Source organism: Syngnathus typhle, linkage group LG22, assembly GCF_033458585.1.
Source record: "Syngnathus typhle isolate RoL2023-S1 ecotype Sweden linkage group LG22, RoL_Styp_1.0, whole genome shotgun sequence".
NCBI lineage: Eukaryota > Metazoa > Chordata > Actinopteri > Syngnathiformes > Syngnathidae > Syngnathus > Syngnathus typhle.
The window spans coordinates 1,756,825-1,777,680 of record NC_083759.1 but is presented as its reverse complement, the minus strand read 5'-3'; the positions used below and the strand labels follow the sequence as shown (position 1 = coordinate 1,777,680).

At 43.3% G+C, this 20,856-nt stretch overlaps 7 protein-coding genes and 1 long non-coding RNA gene across 10 annotated transcripts; 4 read left to right on the top strand and 4 right to left on the bottom strand.

Moving 5' to 3' along the window:
• Positions 1-725: 725 nt before the first annotated feature.
• On the top strand, positions 726-2,869 carry pbk (PDZ binding kinase). Its single transcript, XM_061270509.1, has 7 exons — positions 726-815; positions 1,168-1,296; positions 1,360-1,499; positions 1,585-1,754; positions 1,823-1,952; positions 2,029-2,208; positions 2,272-2,869. Exons 2-7 carry the CDS (start codon positions 1,169-1,171, stop codon positions 2,487-2,489), a joined length of 966 nt encoding a protein of 321 aa, XP_061126493.1. The 5' UTR covers positions 726-815; position 1,168; the 3' UTR covers positions 2,490-2,869.
• Positions 2,632-6,231, bottom strand: esco2 (establishment of sister chromatid cohesion N-acetyltransferase 2). Its single transcript, XM_061270483.1, has 15 exons — positions 6,081-6,231; positions 5,717-5,786; positions 5,399-5,649; positions 5,060-5,324; positions 4,789-4,981; positions 4,622-4,716; positions 4,406-4,499; positions 4,259-4,331; positions 4,133-4,175; positions 3,965-4,055; positions 3,770-3,901; positions 3,610-3,699; positions 3,395-3,538; positions 3,132-3,316; positions 2,632-3,056 (listed from the first exon to the last, which is right to left on the bottom strand). The coding sequence occupies exons 2-15, from the start codon at positions 5,767-5,769 to the stop codon at positions 2,924-2,926; spliced, it is 1,842 nt and encodes a 613-aa protein (XP_061126467.1). The 5' UTR covers positions 5,770-5,786; positions 6,081-6,231; the 3' UTR covers positions 2,632-2,923.
• A 357-nt stretch (positions 6,232-6,588) lies between these two features.
• On the top strand, positions 6,589-8,431 carry ccdc25 (coiled-coil domain containing 25). Its single transcript, XM_061270520.1, has 9 exons — positions 6,589-6,756; positions 6,840-6,887; positions 6,958-6,997; positions 7,114-7,165; positions 7,239-7,314; positions 7,382-7,485; positions 7,553-7,755; positions 7,875-7,920; positions 7,988-8,431. The coding sequence occupies exons 1-9, from the start codon at positions 6,732-6,734 to the stop codon at positions 8,015-8,017; spliced, it is 624 nt and encodes a 207-aa protein (XP_061126504.1). The 5' UTR covers positions 6,589-6,731; the 3' UTR covers positions 8,018-8,431.
• Positions 8,432-8,800: 369 nt separating this feature from the next.
• Positions 8,801-12,436, top strand: LOC133146602 (cholesterol 24-hydroxylase-like). 3 transcript variants are annotated; one of them, XM_061270488.1, is made up of 15 exons: positions 8,802-9,047; positions 9,130-9,207; positions 9,277-9,358; positions 9,509-9,582; positions 9,650-9,736; positions 10,089-10,227; positions 10,296-10,403; positions 10,499-10,661; positions 10,752-10,817; positions 11,050-11,122; positions 11,204-11,288; positions 11,361-11,471; positions 11,554-11,642; positions 11,786-11,852; positions 11,931-12,436. In XM_061270488.1, the coding sequence occupies exons 1-15, from the start codon at positions 8,899-8,901 to the stop codon at positions 12,081-12,083; spliced, it is 1,524 nt and encodes a 507-aa protein (XP_061126472.1). In that variant the 5' UTR covers positions 8,802-8,898; the 3' UTR covers positions 12,084-12,436. The 3 variants fall into 3 exon arrangements, with proteins under 3 accessions (XP_061126471.1, XP_061126475.1, XP_061126472.1); XM_061270487.1 differs by having other exon boundaries at positions 8,801-9,047; positions 11,050-11,288; XM_061270491.1 differs by lacking the exon at positions 11,786-11,852 and having other exon boundaries at positions 8,801-9,047; positions 11,050-11,288; positions 11,931-11,961.
• Positions 12,437-13,774: 1,338 nt separating this feature from the next.
• On the bottom strand, positions 13,775-15,411 carry LOC133146621 (gap junction Cx32.2 protein-like). Its single transcript, XM_061270517.1, has 3 exons — positions 15,319-15,411; positions 14,653-14,801; positions 13,775-14,489 (listed from the first exon to the last, which is right to left on the bottom strand). Exons 2-3 carry the CDS (start codon positions 14,779-14,781, stop codon positions 13,884-13,886), a joined length of 735 nt encoding a protein of 244 aa, XP_061126501.1. The 5' UTR covers positions 14,782-14,801; positions 15,319-15,411; the 3' UTR covers positions 13,775-13,883.
• Positions 15,412-16,592: 1,181 nt separating this feature from the next.
• On the bottom strand, positions 16,593-18,207 carry gja13.1 (gap junction protein alpha 13.1). Its single transcript, XM_061270514.1, has 2 exons — positions 17,949-18,207; positions 16,593-17,501 (listed from the first exon to the last, which is right to left on the bottom strand). Exon 2 carries the CDS (start codon positions 17,472-17,474, stop codon positions 16,611-16,613), a length of 864 nt encoding a protein of 287 aa, XP_061126498.1. The 5' UTR covers positions 17,475-17,501; positions 17,949-18,207; the 3' UTR covers positions 16,593-16,610.
• Positions 17,396-18,868, top strand: LOC133146631 (uncharacterized). The gene is made up of 4 exons (XR_009711398.1): positions 17,396-18,067; positions 18,144-18,180; positions 18,267-18,353; positions 18,760-18,868. It is a non-coding gene; the product is annotated as an uncharacterized LOC133146631 (long non-coding RNA).
• LOC133146616 (gap junction Cx32.7 protein-like) lies at positions 18,623-20,738 on the bottom strand. The gene is made up of 5 exons (XM_061270512.1): positions 20,598-20,738; positions 19,838-19,984; positions 19,464-19,649; positions 19,291-19,392; positions 18,623-19,161 (listed from the first exon to the last, which is right to left on the bottom strand). Exons 2-5 carry the CDS (start codon positions 19,964-19,966, stop codon positions 18,715-18,717), a joined length of 864 nt encoding a protein of 287 aa, XP_061126496.1. The 5' UTR covers positions 19,967-19,984; positions 20,598-20,738; the 3' UTR covers positions 18,623-18,714.
• Positions 20,739-20,856: the final 118 nt, after the last annotated feature.

The following is a 20,856-nucleotide window of genomic DNA, read 5'->3' as shown; positions in this document are numbered from 1 at the left end:
GCGAGGAAAAACCAGAGAGCAACAGTCTTCCCCATCCAGAGCCTGTTGTCGCATTCCTGCTCCTCAGCCTCAAAGGAAGAGTTCTGCCAAGGTCAAAGGTCATAAGATGGGGGACAAGCTGCGCCGTGTGAAGAAAGAGAACCTGGAGGTCAATTCCATGGTGTTCAGTGGACAAATAAAAATATCACACTGTGCTTATTGCGTTGATCACTTAGATTGCTGACTGAAGGACAGTGTTGTCCTCCAGCGCAACTCAGAAAGAACAAACCATTCCAACTATTATTACTGCCAAGCCATAAAAAGAAACAAAACAACACCAGGCTGAAGATTAACATCATAAAAACACAGCCATAGTTGCATTGTTGCGCTTTTACTGAGTTCATGAAATAATAAATGACTTTTGGCCAGATAATAAATTCATTTTCCAAGTTGACTTGTGATGGAGAATGTTTTTGTTTTGATTTGTTTTTAATCCGCATCACGTCGTAGAAAACAAAGCATGTACAGTATTCGTAACGTTACTGACATCTGGTGGACATCTTTTGTATGGCAACTATGCCAACACAAGAGGATTTCAGGACTGTATAGTCTTATAAAAATGCAAATTGTTAGATATATATCTATATTTTAAAGTATACATAGACTTTGGAATTTGCTAACCCCATTAAATAAAAATAATAATAATAAAAAAGAAAAGTAGAACCGCGCTATTTGTCCCTCTGAGGCTTCCGTCAACTTCCGTTAATACGTTAACATTTCAAAAGTTCAGCGCGATCATTTTCACTCCCTTGGTTCTCGTTCACTGTGAAAAATAGGTAATATGGCGTTTATTTGCTAAAACAACAACTTTAAACAATACACACTCAAATGCTACTTCTCGCTGGACCAACGGCGACTCGGCTTGTCGCCATTTTTTTTTGTCGTCCAGGGATTGTTAGCTTCATTGCCGATGACGTCTGCTAGGTTTTGTATTGTTTTCGTCACATGCATATTTTATTTGTTCTACATAAATGCAAGATTAAATGCGCAACACTCAATCAAAAACAAAACAGTAAGAATTCAAAGTTGCAAACATGAATCGACTCTGAGGGCTAAGTGCTATAAAAAATGAATTTACGGATGTAAATCTCAGCAAATGATCCGTTTTTTTTTTTTTTAATTGGACAGCATGGCTGGATTCACCACCCCTCAGATGTCCAGAATCAGGAGCTTTGCAAGCCCCATCAACATCCCGGCTTCACCGTTCATGAAGAAGCTCGGCTGTGGGACAGGAGTCAGCGTCTACCTGATGGACAGGTGACAACCTTCTTAACATAAATTGGCTCTCTAATTAAATTCATCATATCAATTTGATTCCAGAGTGGGAAAGTTCAACGCGTCCCCCTGGGCCATCAAGAAGCTCAACAGCAAATGTGCCAGCAAACAAGCTGAAGTCTACCTGAAGCGTCTAAAGCAGGAGGCAAAAGTCCTCAAGGGAATCGACCATCCCAACATTGTCGGTGAGAAACGAAGGTCTGGGCGCTTTCGTTAAAACTGCGCTGTCATAAAATATCCAATCTCCCTGTCCCGACTGAATGTTTGCAGGTTTCCGTGCGCTGGCCACGGCCAAAGACGGCTCCGAGTGTCTGGCCATGGAGTTCGGGGGCGAGCAGTCGCTCAACGACCTCATCGAGAAGCGCCGAAAAGACGGTCTCCGGGCCTTTCCTGCTGCCGACGTTGAAAAAGTGGCGCTTCACGTGGCCCGTGGACTGCAGGTTTCGAAACGTGCTGAGTCGTGGAAATAACGTGATTCCAAGTTGTGATCGCCTCTCTCTTTGTGCAGTATCTTCACAACGAAAAACAACTGCTGCACGGCGACATCAAGTCTTGCAACGTGGTCATCAAGGGCAACTTTGATGCCGTCAAGATCTGCGACGTGGGCGTGTCCCTCCAGCTGGATGAGAACATGACAGGTAGGCGCAACGCTGTGGTTGGACAATATGCGCTTTCATCAGATTGAGCACAAAGAGACTTGTGTTTTTGGGTCAGTGTCGGACCCCGAGGCGGAGTACATCGGCACGGAGCCCTGGAACCCCAAGGAGGCCTTGGAGGGGGGTGAGATCACAGACAAAGCAGACATCTTCGCCTACGGCCTGACCCTGTGGGAGATGATGACCCTGGCCATGCCTCACGTGGATATGCCGGAGGATGACGAGGAGATAGATGAAGGTGAGATTTTTGGAGAACATGAAGAGTGAGGTGAAGCAGCCCACTCAGGGCTTTGTTTTTCAGACGAGTCGATGCAGGACAGCTTCGACGAAGACGCCTACTACGCCCAGCTGGGCACGCGGCCGCCGCTGGACAGCCAAGAGCTGGGCGAGTCCTACAAGAAGATGATGGAGCTCTTCTACGTGTGCACCGAGGTGGACCCCCAGAAGAGACCCTCGGCGACACAGATCGTGGAGGCGCTGGAGGATAACGCGCTTGAGCAAAACAAGAGCAGCCTGTGAGGTTTGAGTGTCCTGATGATGTCACTTGTAAATGTTTATTTGTGCTGCTTTGTTGTTATTCTTGGAGACGCTAAACTAAGATCATTTTCGATTGGCTTTTATATTCTTGGTTTCCATTTTGTTCACAAGAAATCAAGTCCGGGAAATTAAAATAACTTTATTCAAACTCACAACAACATAGATTCTCTCTGTTCCAAAACACAATTTTTCCCCTTTGAACACAACAGACAACTTAAATGTGATCAATCCTGCGGTTTAAAAACACGTTTCGGACTAGCAAAAACTTCCACAGGAAGTCATTTCCATATAAACATCTGGAAAAAAAAAACGCAAATATACAACACTCAACCCTGAGCTAAAAAACATACTGATCAAACGGACTCTCTCAAAACCCGAGTCATTCACAGTCAAAACGAACGATCGCTCGGGTCACTTTAGGCGATGAAGTTGTAGACTAGGAACGTGGGCGTGCCGCAGTACGCCGTCGCAAACTGTTTGCCGTCCGGCGTCGGGTCAGAGAAGGCGATCTCGTCCTTTGTCAGGTGACCGCCGTACATGAAGGTGCTCCTGGAACAGAAGTCCTATAACTTCCAATAACATTATTACCCATGTTGTGAGCGGGATCCCAAAATGGCCGCCTACCTGACGGTGTCCAGCATGCGGCTGGCGACGCCCTTGTGCCGGGCCAGGCTGAAGACCCAAATCCGACTAACGCCGCAGAGCGCCTTCTCCGGCACGGTGGAGCAGCACCACGCTCGGTGCCGGTCCATGAAGTCATCCTTGGTCATGTCTTTGCACTGATCGGGCTGCTCCAGCACTCGGAAGGCCTACGAGACACAACGGGTTCCTCACCAAACAAGGTCTTGGGAAAAAACAGGTAATTTTGCTCGCTCCCAAATGATGACCTTCCGTATGGGTTCTGCCACCAGACAGCCCACCACCATCCGATCGGCGTTGACAAACAAGTAAGTCTTGGCCTGCGAGGGTCTGCTCAGCGTCATCTGCTGGAAGCCCAATTCGTTGTCTGCGATGCGACGCACCTCCTCCGCCTTTGTTAAAATATACAAAAACTGTAATAATAAGCAAAATGGCGGCAAAGCAATTTCCTTCAAGCTCGTACCTTCTTGACCGCATACTTGGGATCATCTGGCATGACCAGGATGATCTTTCCATCCCAGAACTCGCCCACCACCCTTTCCTTCTTCCAACCCTGGAAAAAAAAAAAAAGATTGAAGCGCTTTTTCCACAGATAGTCCAAAGTTCTTCTATGAGATCCTCACCACAAACTTGATGGCTTCCAAGAGGCACTGGTGGAACTGCTCGTGTTGGAAATTGTCTTCCGGGTTGTCGGCGCTGTACACCATCCCACATGAGCCGCACACGGCGGCGCCAAATTGCTTCTGGCCTGCGTCCTGCCGGCAAAGCGTAGTTTGTTAAAAAAAATAAAAGGGGGGACTCAAAAGGAGCCAACGTACAATGATGAGCTGGTCGGCGTCCTGCTTCTCCTTCCTCCTGCGGGTGGGACGCTCTTTGGTGGACGGTGTGACAGCGGGGGAGCTCTTAGAACTTCAAGACACATTGTTGGATTATCAAAAAAAAGGTCGATCCATGACATTGCAAGGAGAGAAAAAAAAATGTCTCACCGTTTGGAAGCGGATCCAAAGATGGGATACACTGCCACAGATTCTGGATGGGGCAAAAACAATTTTGTTAAAATCAAGAAAATTGATTTATGGAAGCTTCTTGAGGGAACCCTGGAAGTATTTGACCTTTGGGCGGTGTGGAGGCAGGATCGCTGGGACTCACGTCTCCGAGATCACAGACAGGCTTGGCGCTCCCGTCCTGGTCAAGACAAGTTTTTTTTTCAAAAAATGCTTCAAACAGATGTGGACATATCGAATGCTAAGCTAAACTACCTGAGTAAGAAAGGAGGCCTGAATCGGAATCCTTGTCAGCACAATTTTTAGCTCCTTTGTGATTTTGTAATTCTCAGCCGAGGCTTTAGGTGGACTGCGGAACAAAATAGGAATCAACAGTGAGGTGAGGAACCGTTCCTAATATTGAGGTGACCACATTTAGCCACACAAGAGGTCTGAAAATGGTGAATGCAACTAAAAGTGTCAAGTGAGCACCTCGCTGGCAAATTGCTGTCACACTCCGCAAATTCCTTCGGGTCAAACTTTCTTCTGGGCGCCTCAATTTTCTTCTCCACGGGCTGAACGGCAATCTGAGGATCACAAAAAAAAAAAAAAGTCAACACGTCTTGTTTGAAATCAAACTTCCTCTCATCCTTTGTTACCTTCACGGGAATGATCTGCTTTTGCTTTTTCTCAGGCTGGGCGGCCACCATTTCACTATTAGATTTGTGACTTTGGCCTTTGGACGCCTTCTTGTACATTGAGGAATGCTTCTTGCCTGTGCTGAAGAAGGCGGCGCCCACCAAAAGCTTGGGTTTGGGCTTCTTGGGCTCGGGCGCCTTCCCGTTAACATTGCTGATGTTAAAATAAAAAATTAACAAGTAGCACAATTTAGGGTGCTAGATTTGATTACAGTTGGCATCTTGCACCGACCTGCTCCCATTCATCTTGGACAGCTTGATGGTCTTTGGTTTCCCACTGTAGCTTCTGCTACTCGAACGCACCGTCACCACCTTGACCTGCTTGCCTTTCGTCACCTTCTTGTTTTTCTTCTCCATCTTATTGCCCTGGCTTGGAGGAGGAGGAGGAGGAACTGGAAGTGATTCCTTCACTGCCTTCCTTTCCAGAGGCGTGAGATAAACACCCTTTTTCGGCCCGTAGAAGGAGCTTGTCATCGTTGCCAGCCTGACCGGAAGGCCTAAGGAGAAGCACGGATGACTGTTGTTAAAGCAGCCGAGTCTGAAGTTCTTCCTTCCGCCAACACATCGATACCTGCTGCTTTTTGAGGAGACCTCCTCGGCGACGGGGGATGTTCTTTGTTCAAACTCCCATTCACGTCCGGCTTCTTCCTGGGAGATATTTCCTTGACGGCCGATGTCTCCTTCTCACCTGCTGCTTTTCGAGGAGACCTCCTCAGCCACGGGGAATGTTCTTTGTTCAAACTCTCATTCACGTCCGGCTTCTTCCTGGGAGATCTTCGCTTGAGGGGCGATGCCTCCTTCTCACTCATCTTGGCCGGGTGACTGCCAGGACAACCAAATGTATCAAATTCAATCCCAACTGTCCACAAAAGGCTTTGAAAATGCTCACCTGTCCGAGTCCACAGAGGAGAGCTTTCTCTTCCGCGTGTTCATGAGCATCATTTTCACAACCTTTTTTCCTGCATGTGGACAAATATTATAATTATGTAGAACAAAACCAGATTAGTCACATACAAATGTTATAATCGGTGGGAATACTGGATAAAATCAAATAAAACGTAGGTATGCCGTGCAGAGAGTTTGGAAATATAATAAAAGATTTGTATTAATAAAAAAAGAAGAGAATTGCGCTCACACGTGACATTTTTCAGCGCACAAATCCTTCGAACAAACGAACCCCAAACGCTTTGAGGTAAGCTATCGAACTAAAACACGACGATATTAAAAGATGAAACATACGTAGGGTTGCTTACCTAAAAACCGTTTTGGCTGTCGATGACTTAAGGGAACTTTTAGTGATGGAAAAGTGGTCAAATAAAAGAAATTTGGTCATTAGTTTTTCTCCTTGACCGTACTTTCTCCGTGTGTTTTCAAAGGCGCGCTATCCTAGAACGGAAGCGGAATTTCGCGGGATGTACCACAATAAAAGACTTCCTGTCGATGCGTAGGTTCACATATCAAACATTAAAAACGCCAACTATTAAACTATTGGACCTTTTTTTATGAATCTCATTTGCAACGTTTTAAAAAATGTGCCAAAAATACCTAAAAATAGACGAAACAGCAATCCAGAAGGGTTATACGTAACGTTTACTGTTAGAAACCACTTCTGAGACCTTGTCAGATATCTTAATAAAATAAGGTTAAGGTGAATAAAATCTTAGATGAATAAACTTTAAAATGTGCGTAAAAAAACAACTTAAAGCATTCCGAATAAACTTTATTCTGGAGGCAAGGTAGAATATGCTTCCGCTGCCTTGCCCGATAACAACTTCCGGGTTCAACATTCCCCACGCGTCAAGTGACTGCAAGTCAGTCTCAAAATACTTCGGTTTTTAAACCAACGATTTAGTAGAGCGCACGTCCATATTCATTATTTCGTCCCTTTCCACATATCCTTCAAAATGGTCTTTTACTTCACAAGTGCTGGTGAGTTTGTGGTTGTTAGCTACTAGCCCGGTTTGGTGCCATAATATTGTGCTCATAGTTTGCTGTCTCTGTTGTCATCTTAGTGGTGGAGCCTCCCTACACCATTTACATGGGAAAAGACAAATATGAAAGTAAGTTTACCCATCTAAAAGCTATGTATCTATTGTTGAATGTTCACTTAATTGACTACGTTGCCTCCAGACGAAGATCTGATCAAGTACGGTTGGCCTGAAGACATCTGGTGAGTACACCACCACAAGCATAATAATCCGAATATTGAATAAATCAAGTTGATGCGTTGAAATTATATGAGGGGATTTCTCGCTAAAGGGATTAAAAGTTTTCCTTTTCTCATAGGTTTCATGTGGATAAACTGTCCTCGGCTCACGTTTATCTCCGCTTACCAAAGGTAAACGGATCGTTTGTCTTTTTTATATTGTTACATATTTTGCCTCCTCAGATGCTTTCTTTGCCTGTTCTAGGGTGTGACTATCAACGATATTCCTCCGGAGGTGTTGATTGACTGTGCGCAACTGGTGAAAAACAACAGCATTCAAGGTCTAACAGTGAGAAAAATGGGAAAATATTTAGTGGTCGTCATGCATTTGTTTGTGTCACCTCACAGGCTGTAAAATGAACAACATCAGTGTGGTTTACACGCCTTGGGCCAACCTGAAGAAAACGGGGGACATGGACGTGGGACAGATCGGCTTCCATCGACAAAAGGAGGTAGAGCGATCGTGGGGGATCGTCGGATTCGGAATCCTAGTTGACAGCTGGTGTTTTGTCACTTCAGGTGAAGACGGTGACCGTGGAGAAGAAAGTCAACGAGATTGTGAACCGACTGGAGAAGACCAAAGATGAGCGCTACCCGGATTTAGCGGCCGAGAAGGAGTCGAGGGACCGTGAGGAGCGTAACGAGAAGAAAGCTCTGCTGCAGGATCAGAAGAAACGCGAGAAGGAAGAGCAGAAGAAGAAGAAGGAGATGGACGAGCTCAAGTCAGTCAGTCGGCGTGCCCTTGCCGTTTTTTTCCTCACCCTCCAAATAATTTTGATTTCAACCTATTCACATATCGACTTTGCCTTTTTTCTGCGCATTGTCGTTTCTTCTCGGCCAGGTGCTACACTTCGCTGATGAAGAGCGAAAACATGCAAACCAACGAGGTGAGCGCACACTAATGGGCTTGTACATTTCAGTAAGGCTCATATGTAGAAATGCATCCCTGGGCAGGATGGCAATGATTCCGATGACTTCATGTGAGGAGGACGTCAGTAACGACAGCGCAACAAAACGAGATATCATACAAGGGATGAACAGAGCAGTGACAAGCCTGACCCCCAAACTAAAATGGCCGCCGAGTCCTGGAGGACGGACGCTGTTAAAGCTCCACGGGACGAGCAGAGGATCATTTTAAGGGGGACGTAAGACTGATCGCGCCATTTTGAATGATGCTCTGACTGAGCGGTTGCACCTTTTTGTTTTCTTTCTGCATGTCAAGTGTTTACTGGGCTGTTTGACAATATATGAATTTGATTTTCATGTATCTTGTTTAAAATACATTAGATCATCAGCAGGCCTACCATTGAAGATGTTTTTATTTAGAAAATCACAATATACGTTGGTATGATTAATATCCCATCCAATACATTTTTAATTAAATATATCATACATAAACTGTCTGTCTGGCCTTTATTTGTTATGTTGTTGCAGTTACTAATAGTGGCCACTGGGTGGCAGGATTTGCCTATATAAATGCCGTGTTTGTGTTTATTATTAGTTTCGAAAAATCATATTAGAAGAAAGGAGGGGGATATTGAGTGAATTTAAACTTAGTTTAACTAATTGTTCAAATATATTTTGAGAATTTAATGGTCTTCCAGTGCCCGCATTTTCACTGATTAAAATTTAAATTAAGTAAAAAATCGTTTTTTTAATTGGTCGTATTATTATTCGATCCGCATTGGAGCAAGATAAATTTGCTAGGGCTTAATCAAAATTCAAAACAAAACGGGAGATTTAAAAAACTTGCTCTGAGAGGCGCACCATTATGACGTCACCTCAGAGTTTTCTCCGCAACTCCCCTTTGCAGAAATACCGACGGACCTTATACGCACGGACGAGTTTTAATTGTTTTTTAAAAAATGCCTCTTTTACCGTTTTTTGTCACCCTGGCCTGGCATATGGCCGGCTTACTTTTATTCGTGTTGTTTTTAGCATTTCTCACCTTCTGCGCCTACGTCAAGTATATGCACCTGAAGTATGATCACATACCTGGACCACCGAGGGAAAGGTAAAATAAAAAAATAAAAAAACTTAACGTGCCAGCCGCTCGCCGCAGTTCACCTCTAAGAAGTTTATTTGTTCTTTTTAAGCTTTCTCTTCGGGCATGCTCCACGTATTGCGAGGACAATGAAAAACGACGCTCTGACACACGACTTATTTCTGGAATGGTAAACTTATTATGATAATAATAATTGTTATCCATATTGACACTACCATTAATGATATTATATTGAAAGGGCCGAGCGTTATGGACCAGTGTACAGGATCAATATGCTGCATCACGTCATTGTCTTTGTTACTCACCCAGAAACAGTCAAGGTACAGTCAAACATACACATGAAGGTTAAAATGAATCCCTTTTGCACACATAACTATTTTTGTCAATATGATCTGGATGACACAAATACCCCCAAAACCGTCATCAGGCTCTCCTGCCAATTCATTTACTGTGTTGTGTGATGCCTTCAGGAGATCTTGATGTCCTCCAAGTATCCCAAAGACCTGTTCCTCCACAAGCGACTCTTCAGCATGTTTGGTCAAAGGTGAATTGTGGAGCCAGATAGATAAAATGGTACTGCATATTTTTTATATATGTGGGTTTCTTTGCAGGTTCTTGGGCAATGGGCTGGTAACAGCGAGGAACCATGACCAGTGGTATAAACAACGGCGGATCATTGACCCCGCTTTTAGCAGCTTGTGAGTTTGTTGCACCAACCTAATCTGTGCTCGAGTTAACAGTCAATCAATAACCAATGTTTTATTTTTTTTTTATTGCATAAGTATTACGTAAGGTAGGGTGTGGTATTCACAGTTTGTGCGATAGTAATTTACACAACCACACAAGAATCCAGTCAAACAGGTCAACCCATTCCTGTCCTGGTAAAGAAAAAATTATGAATAAAATGAGCAATTCATGAACAATATTTCTAAAAAGGCTAAACCTCGGAAAAAAAAATTGCTATAAATGGTACCTGCATTTACATCATGGTCACGTTTTAGAACAAAGCACACATTGGGAGATTCATTCTGCCCCAAAATATGTGCTCAGGTACTTGAGGAGTCTAACGGGTACGTTCAACGAGCGAGCCGAGAAGCTGATGACAAAACTGTCCGACATCGCCGACAAAAAGTCGGAGGCCCGCATGCTGGAGATGGTCAACCGAGTCACCTTGGATGTCATCGTCAAGGTTGGCTACATCGCATCCAGCAAAAGAAAACAACACAAATCTTTAAAGGTCGAGGTTTGTGTGTTGAGGTGGCGTTCGGCATGGATATAGAGCACCTGGAGGACACGCCTTTCCCCAACGCCATTGAGACGTGCCTCCAAGGGATGGTCTATAACTTACGCAACGTCTTCTTTCAGGTACACCTTTAGTTTCAAAATTTAGAATAATTAAATTTGTGCTTGCTTTTCCAATTTCTATTCCCTTTTCAAATAATCTTGTGCTTTTCTTCCAGTTCTATCCCAAAAACTGGGCCTTGGTGGAAGAAATACGCACAGCGTGCAAGCTGCTGCGCTCCACCGGCACCGAGTGGATCCACAACAGGAAGGTGGACATCCAGAGAGGCAGCGACGTGCCCAAAGACATCCTCACGCAGATCATCAAGTCGGCCGGAAAAGGTTTGTGTTGACGTGGTTGATCGTAAACAATTTTGAAAAATAATCTAATTCCGTTTTTTCCTCTTTTTAAAAAAAAAAAAATCATTTCAGAGGAAAGCATGACCAAAGAAGACGAAGAGTTCATGCTGGACAATTTTGTGACCTTCTTCATCGCCGGTGAGACTTTTTCTAATCCGATTGGAGTCATGTGGGCTGTTATTGTTGCCATGGTGATGCTTTTGAATGGCATTCCCTCCCGAATTAGCCAAGCTAGTGACATGAGAGAAGCTGAAAGCAGTGCAGATCACACGCTAGCAATTTTTTTTTTCGAGGTTTAGCCTTTTTACAAATATTGTTCATGAATTGCTCATTTTATTAATAATTATTGATTTTTTTTTTTCTTTACCAGGACAGGAAACCACGGCGAACCAGCTGGCATTTTGCATCATGGAGCTCGCCAAACATCCGCACATCATGGAAAAGTGCAAAACAAGAACGCTAAAAACAAAAAACAAAATTGACTCCACTTGTTTTTTGTTTTTTCATTTTTCTTTGTTTCATAGAGCTCAGAAGGAGGTGGACGATGTCATCGGGATGAAGCAAGAAATTAGCTACGACGATCTTGGGAAACTTGTTTACCTCTCACAGGTGGATGGAGAAGCTAGTATAGCATCGAAATTGAAAATATGTCGCTTTAAATTAGCTGTTCTCCATTTGAAGGTTCTAAAAGAGACTTTGAGGATTTACCCAACAGCTCCAGGAACGTCCCGTGAGCTCATCAATGACATCGTCGTCGACGACATCCGGGTTCCAGCCGGAGCCGTCTGCGTCGTAAGGCGTTCAAGTTGATTGTGGAGGGGGAAATTAAAAGTAAGACAAGGATGAGTGAAGAGTTTTTATTTTTGTTATTCAGTTCAGCTCGTACGTGTCCAGCAGAATGGAAAAGTTCTTTGAGAATCCCCTCGAATTTAACCCAGATCGCTTTCATCCGGATGCTCCCAAGTAAGGATTGTATTCCTTTTTTTTTTTCTGTATTCCTTTTTCTGGGTAAAATTTCGACTTTTATTTCTCTTTCAATAATGCGGCTTCTCAACCTTTGTTATTGATATTTACAATTCTATTTTTTTTTTTTTTTTTTACACAAGGCCTTATTACTGCTACTACCCCTTTTCTCTCGGCCCGCGTTCCTGCCTGGGTCAGAACTTTGCTCAGGTGATTAAACAACAAAACAGAACCGTAAAATTAGACGTTAGCAAGCTATGCAATGAGTACTTTGTATTTTGTCAACAGATGGAAGCCAAAGTGGTGATGGCCAAGTTGCTGCAGAGGTTCGACTTCGCCCTGATGCCGGGCCAGAGCTTGGACATCCGCGACCTGGGCACGTTGCGGCCCAAAGGTGGCGTGGTGTGCGCCGTCACACACAGGAAGCACTGTGGGCAGTGAACGCACAAAATGGCGGCATCACATCCAACCCCCTTTCAAAAGTATTCTTCATCGCTAGCCGCTTGAGTCTTTCGCTACGCCAAATATATCTTCTTTTTTTTACAAACTTTACTGAGAGCTGCCGTCCAATCAGAAACGCTGAAAGCCAACAAATGCACTTTAGTGATGACATTTTTTAGTTGATTATGAATCCAGTGGAATGCAGTGCACTTTTTTGATCACTATTGTGAAAATAATCAATTGCACTATTCATGAAATATGAATATACTTGATTTATTAAGCATGATCATTTTTTTAATCTGTATTCAGTTGCAATAAATGCATTTTAATGTAATAAAATGTACTTTTATTTGCGTCGATTCCATTATTCCTTTATGCCTGATGTAGACAGAGGTAACCACGATCTCTGAACCTAATTAATGATGGTCCATTAAGTACAATTTCACATATTTGTAAATTTATTATAGTAAAATTGCAAGCACTATAATATTCTATGGATTTTTGTTATTGGAATGAAGATGTCTGGGAACGTTTCAGTTTATGCAGTTACTCAGAATGGCCGCTTGATGTCAGTGTTTGGTTTTAAGGGCTTTGCTCCTGCTGACGTAGCGCAACTTGAAATGAACCCAATCTAATCAATCATTTATTATATTATTATTATAACGTATTTGATTGAGCTAATTTCCTACACCAGTGCTAATTCCAAGTCGAAAAAATAATAATATAATTACAGCCTGGAGACAAACTGGCTGGTGGGTGTCGCATCAATATGACGTCATGAGGACACCTTTTCCCGGGCTCTTAGCCAAACGCCGGGAAACTTTAGCTTGACGGCTTTTGTCGATTTAAATGTCTCTTTTTTTCTTTTCTTTTCACTCCGACCACTCATTTACTTGTTTTAATTTCTTTTATTTCTGTACTTTTTCCGCCTCCCTCACCTACTGCGCCGACATAAAGAAAAGTATCTACGCTTGACGACCACCGAGGATAAAGTAAGGGCGTTTCATCCGCTCACCTCAATTAACGTCTAATTATTATCGTATTTTCATACATTTTTATTTGAAGTACTTATTTAGTGTTCTCTGGACATTCCCTAATTGTTTGAAGTACAAAAACGACAATATATATGAAAAGTTTCTAAAATGGCAGGGTTATTATTTTTTGTTACTGTTTTCGTCATCATCATTATTATTTCATGTAGTAACATCGCCATTTTTGTTTTGTTGAAAGGTCCCAGCGTTATGGACCTGTATTCGAGCTCAATGTGCGGCATCACGTCCTTCGTTACCAGCCCAGAGACGTCAAGGTACAGTCAATTTGTTACAAATGAGCAAATATTTTAACCTACTATCGAGTTTTTTAGGTTTGAAAAGTTCACCTATCCACTTACAAGTCCTGTAGCTCAAAAATGTATTTGCACCAAGACTATTGATGCTCTAATAACCCCAAACACGATTTTAAGATTTGAAAAGGTCACAAATGTGTGCGATAGTAAATTACACAAATAAACCTTTTATTAAAATCACAAACATGAAGCAAAAATACAATGTAAAAGAACCTGATCCACAATCAAAATATTTACACCTTTCAAAAAGTCAGATAACAATGTTTGCCAACCGGCGTGGAGCAAAGAACATGATGAGCTAGCTAACCTGACTTGAACTCTAAGCAGACATGTTTGAGGCACTGATCAAAAACAACATATTTTTAAATAAAATAAAAGACAAAATACCACTATTTTTGGAAGTGGCCGTTCGGAGGCCATTTTAAAGTTCTGGGGTCGCCATTTTGTCCACTCGCTCACGCTCGGAATCCTTCGCCGTTTATTGGACCCCGTATGGCTCCGCTGACAATTTTGGCTCTCCTCCGGGCATTACTTGAGCACGCCAGGTAGAAGACCTCCACCACGTTGAGCAGCACCGACACGCAGGACATGGCCAGCATGAAGATGATGAAGATGGTCTTCTCGGTGGGTCGCGACATGAAGCATTCCACCGTGAAGGGGCAAGGCGCCCGCGAGCACACGATCTGGGGCTCCATGACAAAGCCGTACAGGTAGTACTGGCCCACGATGAAGGCCACCTCCAGAATAATACGGAAGATGATGGACGTCATGTAGTTCCCCAGCAAGTCGCCCTTGATCTTCACCTGGCCTTTGTGGTCAGAATACTTGGGAAGTTTTAGCATGGAAGTGTTGCTTCTGTTCAGTTTCTCCCGTAGTTTGTTCTCCTTGTGGATGACGTGCATGACGTGGCCCAGGTAGACCAGCGTGGGCGTGGAAACGAAGATGATCTGAAGGACCCAGAAACGGATGTGCGAGATGGGGAAAGCATGATCGTAGCACACGTTCTTACAGCCCGGCTGCTTGGTGTTGCAAATCATCTTGGACTGCTCGTCGCTCCACACCTGGAAACGGATCAAAACCGTCGGCATTGCTAATGGGGACACTGACACAAGTTTTACTCCTTTTCTGCAGGGGGCGATACTGCCTTTTGGCATCTTAAAATTCACATAGAATCTAATCTGCAAATGTTGAATTGTGGAAGATGAAATAGTTGAAGAAAGAGACCTTCTCCGCCCCGGCTCCCAGGACCATGATCCTGAAGACGAAGAGCACGCTGAGCCACACCTTCCCAATGACGGTGGAATGGGACTGCACCTTGTCCAACAGCTTCGCCAAAAAACCCCACTCGCCCATCTTCAACTTTATTCACCAGGCTTTCAACAAAAAAACAACTCCTGGTATTATTTGGCAAAATTTCAATGCTGCTGCATAGTTTTTGGTTGAAGGACACCTTGAAATGGTAAAACTGAGCTGAAATTGTCAGCTTCAAAACAAAAAGACAGTGTTTTATTTTTGCTAGCATGAGAAAAATGTAAACATTACATAATAAAAAGAAACTTTTTTAAATGTTCATTTTGTTTTTGTAGTTTTACTGTAGCAACCTTTTGGGTTATAAATCACTATAAAATAATTGCTCTCATTTTTCTGTCAATTATGTGACTGCCGGTTGGTTGTTTAAAAATTGAGCACTTTCAATTGTTGATTCCCTTTTGAACTACACTGGAATGTTCTAGCAATGGTCGGTGTACACGTCGAGAAAAAATATATAGCTATATATATATATATATATATATATATATATATATATATATATATATATAAATCTATGTATATATGAAAAACATACAGATAACTGCTGATTGTCTCTTTTAATGAAAGGAAATTGTTTACCTTAGAGTGGAAGAGTGACTCGTGCTGCTCTCCAGGTACACTGTGCAACCACTGAATGCTGTTTGCAATAAAGCAAAGGGAAAAAAAAGCAAAGCAAAGGTGGGGGCTAATTTTGCTGCCTTGAACCTGAGCTCAGGTTGCACAACCGTGTATGTTGTGGGGGGCCACGTTGCCACGTTTGATTAAAAAAAATAAGTGACACACAGTGACTGGCAAAAGACAAGATTATGCTGGTTAATAATTGCTTTTTGGTGGACGTTAAAGTTCAAACTGCTCCCCAGCGTTGATGTTTTTCCTCTTGTCATCACATTTTGCACGTACACCAATGCAACTTTTTTTTATGGTTTTAAGGTACAAAATGTGATGATGTAACTGCAGATAGTAAAGAAATGACTCCGACCCCTCCTGGAATTTACTGCCAGTGTTGCAATGCTGTCCGCAATCATCATCTCATTATGTCAGAAAATGTAAGCTGACAATTAATTTAAACTGTGCAATTGCTGGTGGAGGAAATAATTTGTGGAAACATGAATTTTTGTTATAAAATGTTTCTATACAGTATATATAAATATAAAGGCAAATAAATTCAAATGATGTAAAATAAAAATATGAATGAATAAAATTAATTATTCTTACTGAATTCATGAATAGAAATATATAATTTGTTTTTAAAGTAAGTATACCTAACTAATGGATATTGTTTAATGAACCTAAATGAAATCATTGTTAATTAGGTTAAATAATTCAAATGAATGCAGATAAAATAGATATGTATAAAATCAAATATGTATCATGTATGCATGTTGATGCAGCCTAATCCATCCATATGAGTAATTCAATTCAGAAAACATTTTAACCAAGTAAACTAATTTATAACCTCCATCTTGTCATTTCTTCAGTAATAATAAATTCAGAAAAGGTTTTTTATATCAAACTTTAATCATTTTCCTAAAAACATACAGTGCATATACAAAACAAGTGACATCCAACATCATCAACATGATCATTATTATTTCAGATATTTTCATGCACCAAACAATAACTTAAGAACAGAATCGAAAAGCACACAGTCAAGGATTTGGCACTCGATTATTGTGGCCGCCCTCAAAACAACACAAGTCCATCTCGGGTGTCATTATGGTTATTTATTCTGTTTTGAAATAATTTAGTCAAAAACCAAAAAGCAGAGAATGAATCTAAATACAACAACCTTGCTGCACTTGATTTTTACATTTTGAAAGCAAAAAAAAATATACAAAGAATAACCCATCAAAACAAACGCAAGATCCTCGCTAGTGGACGCCCAACAGTTGCTTCTCCTCCTTGGCTCCATCCGGGCTGCCCCCCAGACTCTGGTTGGCTTCCATCTCAATGTCCAGGTTCTTCTTATTTTGCTTCAAGGCATCGTCCATCGTGGGCCACCTGGGCTCGGAAAGCCCGACTGGGCCCCCGACGGTGTTGATGGGAAACCTCCGCCTGGACTTGGCCTTGCATCGCTTGCACAGCAGGTAGAAGACCTCGATCACGTTGAGCAGCAGGGACACGCAACCCACGACCAGCATGAAGATGATGAAGATGGTCTTCTCGGTGGGTCGCGACATGTAGCACTCGACGGTGAACGGGCACGGCTTCTTGGAGCACGGGAACATGGGTACCATGACGAAGCCGTACAAGTAGTACTGACCGACGATGAAGGCGGCCTCGATGAGGATCTTGAAAACCAGCTGGGTCAAGTAGCTCCCCAGGAGGTTGCCCTTGATGGTCACGTTGCCCTTGTCGTCAGTGTACTTGGGCGACTTGGGGCGGAGAGTCCCGCCGGGGCTGGCCAGCTTCTCGCGCAGCTTGTTCTCCTGGTGGATGATGTGCATGGCGTGGCCCAGGTAGACCAGCGTGGGCGTCGACACAAAGATGATCTGAAGCACCCAGAAGCGGATGTGCGAGATGGGGAAGACCCAGTCGTAGCAGACGTTCTCGCAACCGGGCTGCTGCGTGTTGCAGATGAAGTCGGACTGCTCGTCACCCCATACGCTCTCGGCGCCGGCGCCCAGGACCATGATCCGGAACAGGAACAGAACCGTCATCCAGATCTTTCCGATGACGGTCGAGTGCGACTGCACTTTGTCCAATAGGCTTGACAAGAAACCCCAGTCTCCCATCTTTGGCGATGATGTATACTTGCTGATCTGGATTCAAAAATATTCAACAAAAATCACGGTTGCACATCGATTAATCGATGAATAATCGGTCGGCCTTTTGTACCCTATTGTGTGTATTTCACTTGTTTCAAAATGTCGAAATAAAAATCGGAGTATTTTGTCGCATCACATCGCATCGAATCAATGCAACGAATCAATGAATTTGATTTCAATTCATTTAATATTTAAAATGATCTTGAATCCTGGTTTTATTTTAAATGTGACTTGAACAAAGTTTGCCCACCTGCCCCGACAGCGTACGTATGTGACGGGAACAAGAGCAGCTGTGTGAGGTTCATGAAATTGAGGTGTAAACCCAAAAAACAACCTGACGCAGCATTCATGACCCAAAACTTCAACAGTATTAAATCACTCTGCTGACTATTTTATTTTATTTTTTTAATCTATCAATGAGTATTTTTGTTGTCATCTTACCTGATGAGCGAGGCCGAGTGGACCGTCCGCGACAGAGGTTGAGCGTTGACTGAGCTGAACCTTGGAGTGGGGTAGAGGCTGACGAAGATCAAGTACAAATTCTTCAGCGCAGTACTCGAGTATTTATCAAAATACCTATTGTATGTTCTGCTGCTCAAAAATAGATTTTGACTTTCTTACTGAAATGCATTTCAGATTCTGTACTTCTTTTCCTGTTAAGCCAAAGACTTGCGTGAGTACTTCTACCTCTACCAGTGTATTCTATTCTCAAGTTTTTTTTGGTATTACTTCCAGTTGAATATAGAGTACTTTTGCCAGATGGTGCTCCACGATGATTGGTTGGCCTCCGTTTCTCACTTTGGACTGGCAATGAAAGGGGGCGGGACACACACTAATGATTGACAGGTAAGCGTGCAGCCACACCACCATCCACAATCTAATCATGTTGGGGGAAAAAATCCAAGTATTGCGCAAAAAATACTTTGAAACAAATACATGTATCGTTCCTGAATGTGGGAAAAAATACATTTGTTCAAAAAAATTCTGCTGGCAGGATGATAAACTATGCTGCTGAACAGTTTCCATTGAACTGTATTGAATTAGAAACTTTTATTGATGAAACAAGCGAATCAGAACAACGCCAAACATCAACACAACACAATTTTGTCAATGAAATGTAAACACCCGTAACACTTTTCCCAGATGATTTTTATGATTATGATTTAATATTTTCCAGTGAACACACACACACACACACACACAGAGCTCAAATATGCACTTCCTCCATGTTGCCTTTTGCCGTCATCTCCAGGTCAATGTTGATTCCGTTCTGTGTGATGCCGTCGTCCCTCAGCATGTACGCCTTCTCTTGAGAGGCAGTTGGCACCGGGGTGACGGGCGTGACTGTATAGTCCCGCCGCCGGGTCGCGCATTCCTTGGCCGCCTTAACGCACAAGTAGAGCAGCTCAACCAAGCACAGGGCGAGCGAAAGCAGCGCGGCCCCCAGCATGAACCAGATGATGACGGTCTTCTCGGTGGGCCGGGACAGGAAGCAGTCCACCCGGTGGGGGCACGGCGAACTCATGCACACGTAGCGAGAGTCCAGCGTCAAGCCGTACAGGTAATATTGGCCCACCACGAATACGATCTCCACGGCCATCTTGGCCACTAGGTGGACGACATAGGCGCGGAGCAGGCGTCCGCGGATGCTCACCTTAGAAAGATAATTCGATATTATCTCGATTTGCTTTTGATACATACAATGTTTCAACGATTTGAGTTTGTTGAATCAAAACCGGTTGTCCGATTCAAATTGGTTGTTCCTCAAAGCCACGTTGTGTACCTTTCCCGTACTCTTGAGGTATTTTGGGATCTTGAAACTCCGCTGAAGGAACAACAAGGCCTGGTCGTCGCGCTCCGCGTACTTCCGCATGCGCTCCTTCAACTGTGCAAACGGGGAAGGTCATGGTGAGAAGCTGATGTCAATCACTCTCCGTTTCTCGTATTATATCGTACCTTCTTCTCAGCGTGAATGACGTGCAGGACGTATCCCAGGTAGAGCAGCTTGGGTGTTGCCACGGCGATGATCTGAAGGGCCCAAAAGCGCACGTGCGAAATGGGGAAGGCGCTGTCGTAGCACACGTTCTCGCAGCCCGGCTGTTCGGTGTTGCACACAAAGTCCGACTGCTCATCGCCCCACACCTGCGAGCCCGGGACACCCGCGTGGCACATTATAATAAACAGCTCCAAGATGTTAACCCAGATATGTGCATAAGTCACATTTGTGGAAGTGTTAAAAAACACGGGAGACAAATATTTGCTCAAAAAGTTCAACTTCTTTTCTGTTTTTAGTGCAACATTAAATGTCAAGACCAGTCGAGTGCACCGACCCTGTCGGCGCCCGTGCTCAGGACCAGGATGCGGAAAACGAAGAGAACCGTGAGCCAGACTTTTCCGATGACGGTGGAGTGAGTCTGCACTTTGTCCAACAGGCGACCCAGAAGATCCCATTCGCCCATCTTCGCTTGTCACGTTTCCTAAATGTAAAACAGTCAAGTCCAAAATTATTTGTTTATTAGTTGAATTTTTGTAGCCGCGCTAGTGACAGTGGCACAGATCTTAGAAGGTCACAGAAAGGAAAAAGAAATGACTGAGTGGAGTCACAGCTGGGGAGGATGTGTAAATCCATCCTTGAAACACACACACACACACACTTTATCTGCTTGTGAGCCAGAACTTAACCTTGGATGATAGCGAGTGATGGACACACACACACACACGAAGAACAAAAAAAATCTCTTACTTTTACCATTACGCAAGTATCACTTAACTTTTAAGTAATTTAAAGAATTTGCTTCAAAAAAAGGGTCGTATAACAATCAATAAAATCACAAAGTTAATTCTAAAAACCAAACTAATTTTGCACATTTCTATAAGCATTGTCGAGTCCCTCAAAAGGCGAGATTAAACTCAAAGCAATTATGCTTATTAGCGCCTGAAGTGGGACAAAATATTTGGAACAGATCTCCTTATGATATATTTGTACTCACGTCAACAATCTCAATCAAAAGAAAACTATCTGGCATAATTATAGGCTCTAGCACCTATGTTTGTTGATCTGCAAAAAAAAAAAGCCATTTGATAGTGTACCTAATGAAGTGTCTGCGCAGGTCCACGTTCCAACGATGAAAAAGATGAGGAACGCCGGCAGCTCGGTGGGAGAAAGTGAGCGCGGTGTCGTCTTGTCGCTTTGCTCGGCTGCTGAATTATCAGGAAGGTCCCGTCCTACGCATCACAACAAACCTTTGAACGGAAGATACCTGGAAGCTGGCTTGTGAAGCCTTGTTTGGTTTACCTCGAGAGACCCCAATGCAAGCGGACCCCAAGATACTTGTGAGTACTGTCGTGT

Excerpts from the sequence above, each read along its gene's own strand:
- pbk (XM_061270509.1), top strand. The coding sequence starts at position 1,169 with ATGGCTGGATTCACCACCCCTCAGATGTCCAGAATCAGGAGCTTTGCA. Across the intron at positions 1,297-1,359 it reads AGCGTCTACCTGATGGACAG|AGTGGGAAAGTTCAACGCGT; the intron begins GTGACAACCTTC and ends ATTTGATTCCAG. Across the intron at positions 1,755-1,822 it reads ACGTGGCCCGTGGACTGCAG|TATCTTCACAACGAAAAACA; the intron begins GTTTCGAAACGT and ends CTCTTTGTGCAG.
- esco2 (XM_061270483.1), bottom strand. The coding sequence starts at position 5,769 with ATGATGCTCATGAACACGCGGAAGAGAAAGCTCTCCTCTGTGGACTCG. Across the intron at positions 4,982-5,059 it reads TCCAAGATGAATGGGAGCAG|CAATGTTAACGGGAAGGCGC; the intron begins GTCGGTGCAAGA and ends TTTTAACATCAG. Across the intron at positions 4,056-4,132 it reads TTTGGATCCGCTTCCAAACG|TTCTAAGAGCTCCCCCGCTG; the intron begins GTGAGACATTTT and ends TGTGTCTTGAAG.
- ccdc25 (XM_061270520.1), top strand. The coding sequence starts at position 6,732 with ATGGTCTTTTACTTCACAAGTGCTG. Across the intron at positions 6,888-6,957 it reads GGGAAAAGACAAATATGAAA|ACGAAGATCTGATCAAGTAC; the intron begins GTAAGTTTACCC and ends CGTTGCCTCCAG. Across the intron at positions 7,315-7,381 it reads GAAAAACAACAGCATTCAAG|GCTGTAAAATGAACAACATC; the intron begins GTCTAACAGTGA and ends GTCACCTCACAG.
- LOC133146602 (XM_061270487.1), top strand. The coding sequence starts at position 8,899 with ATGCCTCTTTTACCGTTTTTTGTCACCCTGGCCTGGCATATGGCCGGC. Across the intron at positions 10,228-10,295 it reads CCTTGGATGTCATCGTCAAG|GTGGCGTTCGGCATGGATAT; the intron begins GTTGGCTACATC and ends TTGTGTGTTGAG. Across the intron at positions 11,472-11,553 it reads CAGCCGGAGCCGTCTGCGTC|TTCAGCTCGTACGTGTCCAG; the intron begins GTAAGGCGTTCA and ends TTTGTTATTCAG.
- LOC133146621 (XM_061270517.1), bottom strand. The coding sequence starts at position 14,781 with ATGGGCGAGTGGGGTTTTTTGGCGAAGCTGTTGGACAAGGTGCAGTCC. Across the intron at positions 14,490-14,652 it reads TGGGAGCCGGGGCGGAGAAG|GTGTGGAGCGACGAGCAGTC; the intron begins GTCTCTTTCTTC and ends ATCCGTTTCCAG.
- gja13.1 (XM_061270514.1), bottom strand. The coding sequence starts at position 17,474 with ATGGGAGACTGGGGTTTCTTGTCAAGCCTATTGGACAAAGTGCAGTCG.
- LOC133146616 (XM_061270512.1), bottom strand. The coding sequence starts at position 19,966 with ATGGGCGAATGGGATCTTCTGGGTCGCCTGTTGGACAAAGTGCAGACT. Across the intron at positions 19,650-19,837 it reads TGAGCACGGGCGCCGACAGG|GTGTGGGGCGATGAGCAGTC; the intron begins GTCGGTGCACTC and ends CCGGGCTCGCAG. Across the intron at positions 19,393-19,463 it reads TCATTCACGCTGAGAAGAAG|TTGAAGGAGCGCATGCGGAA; the intron begins GTACGATATAAT and ends CCGTTTGCACAG.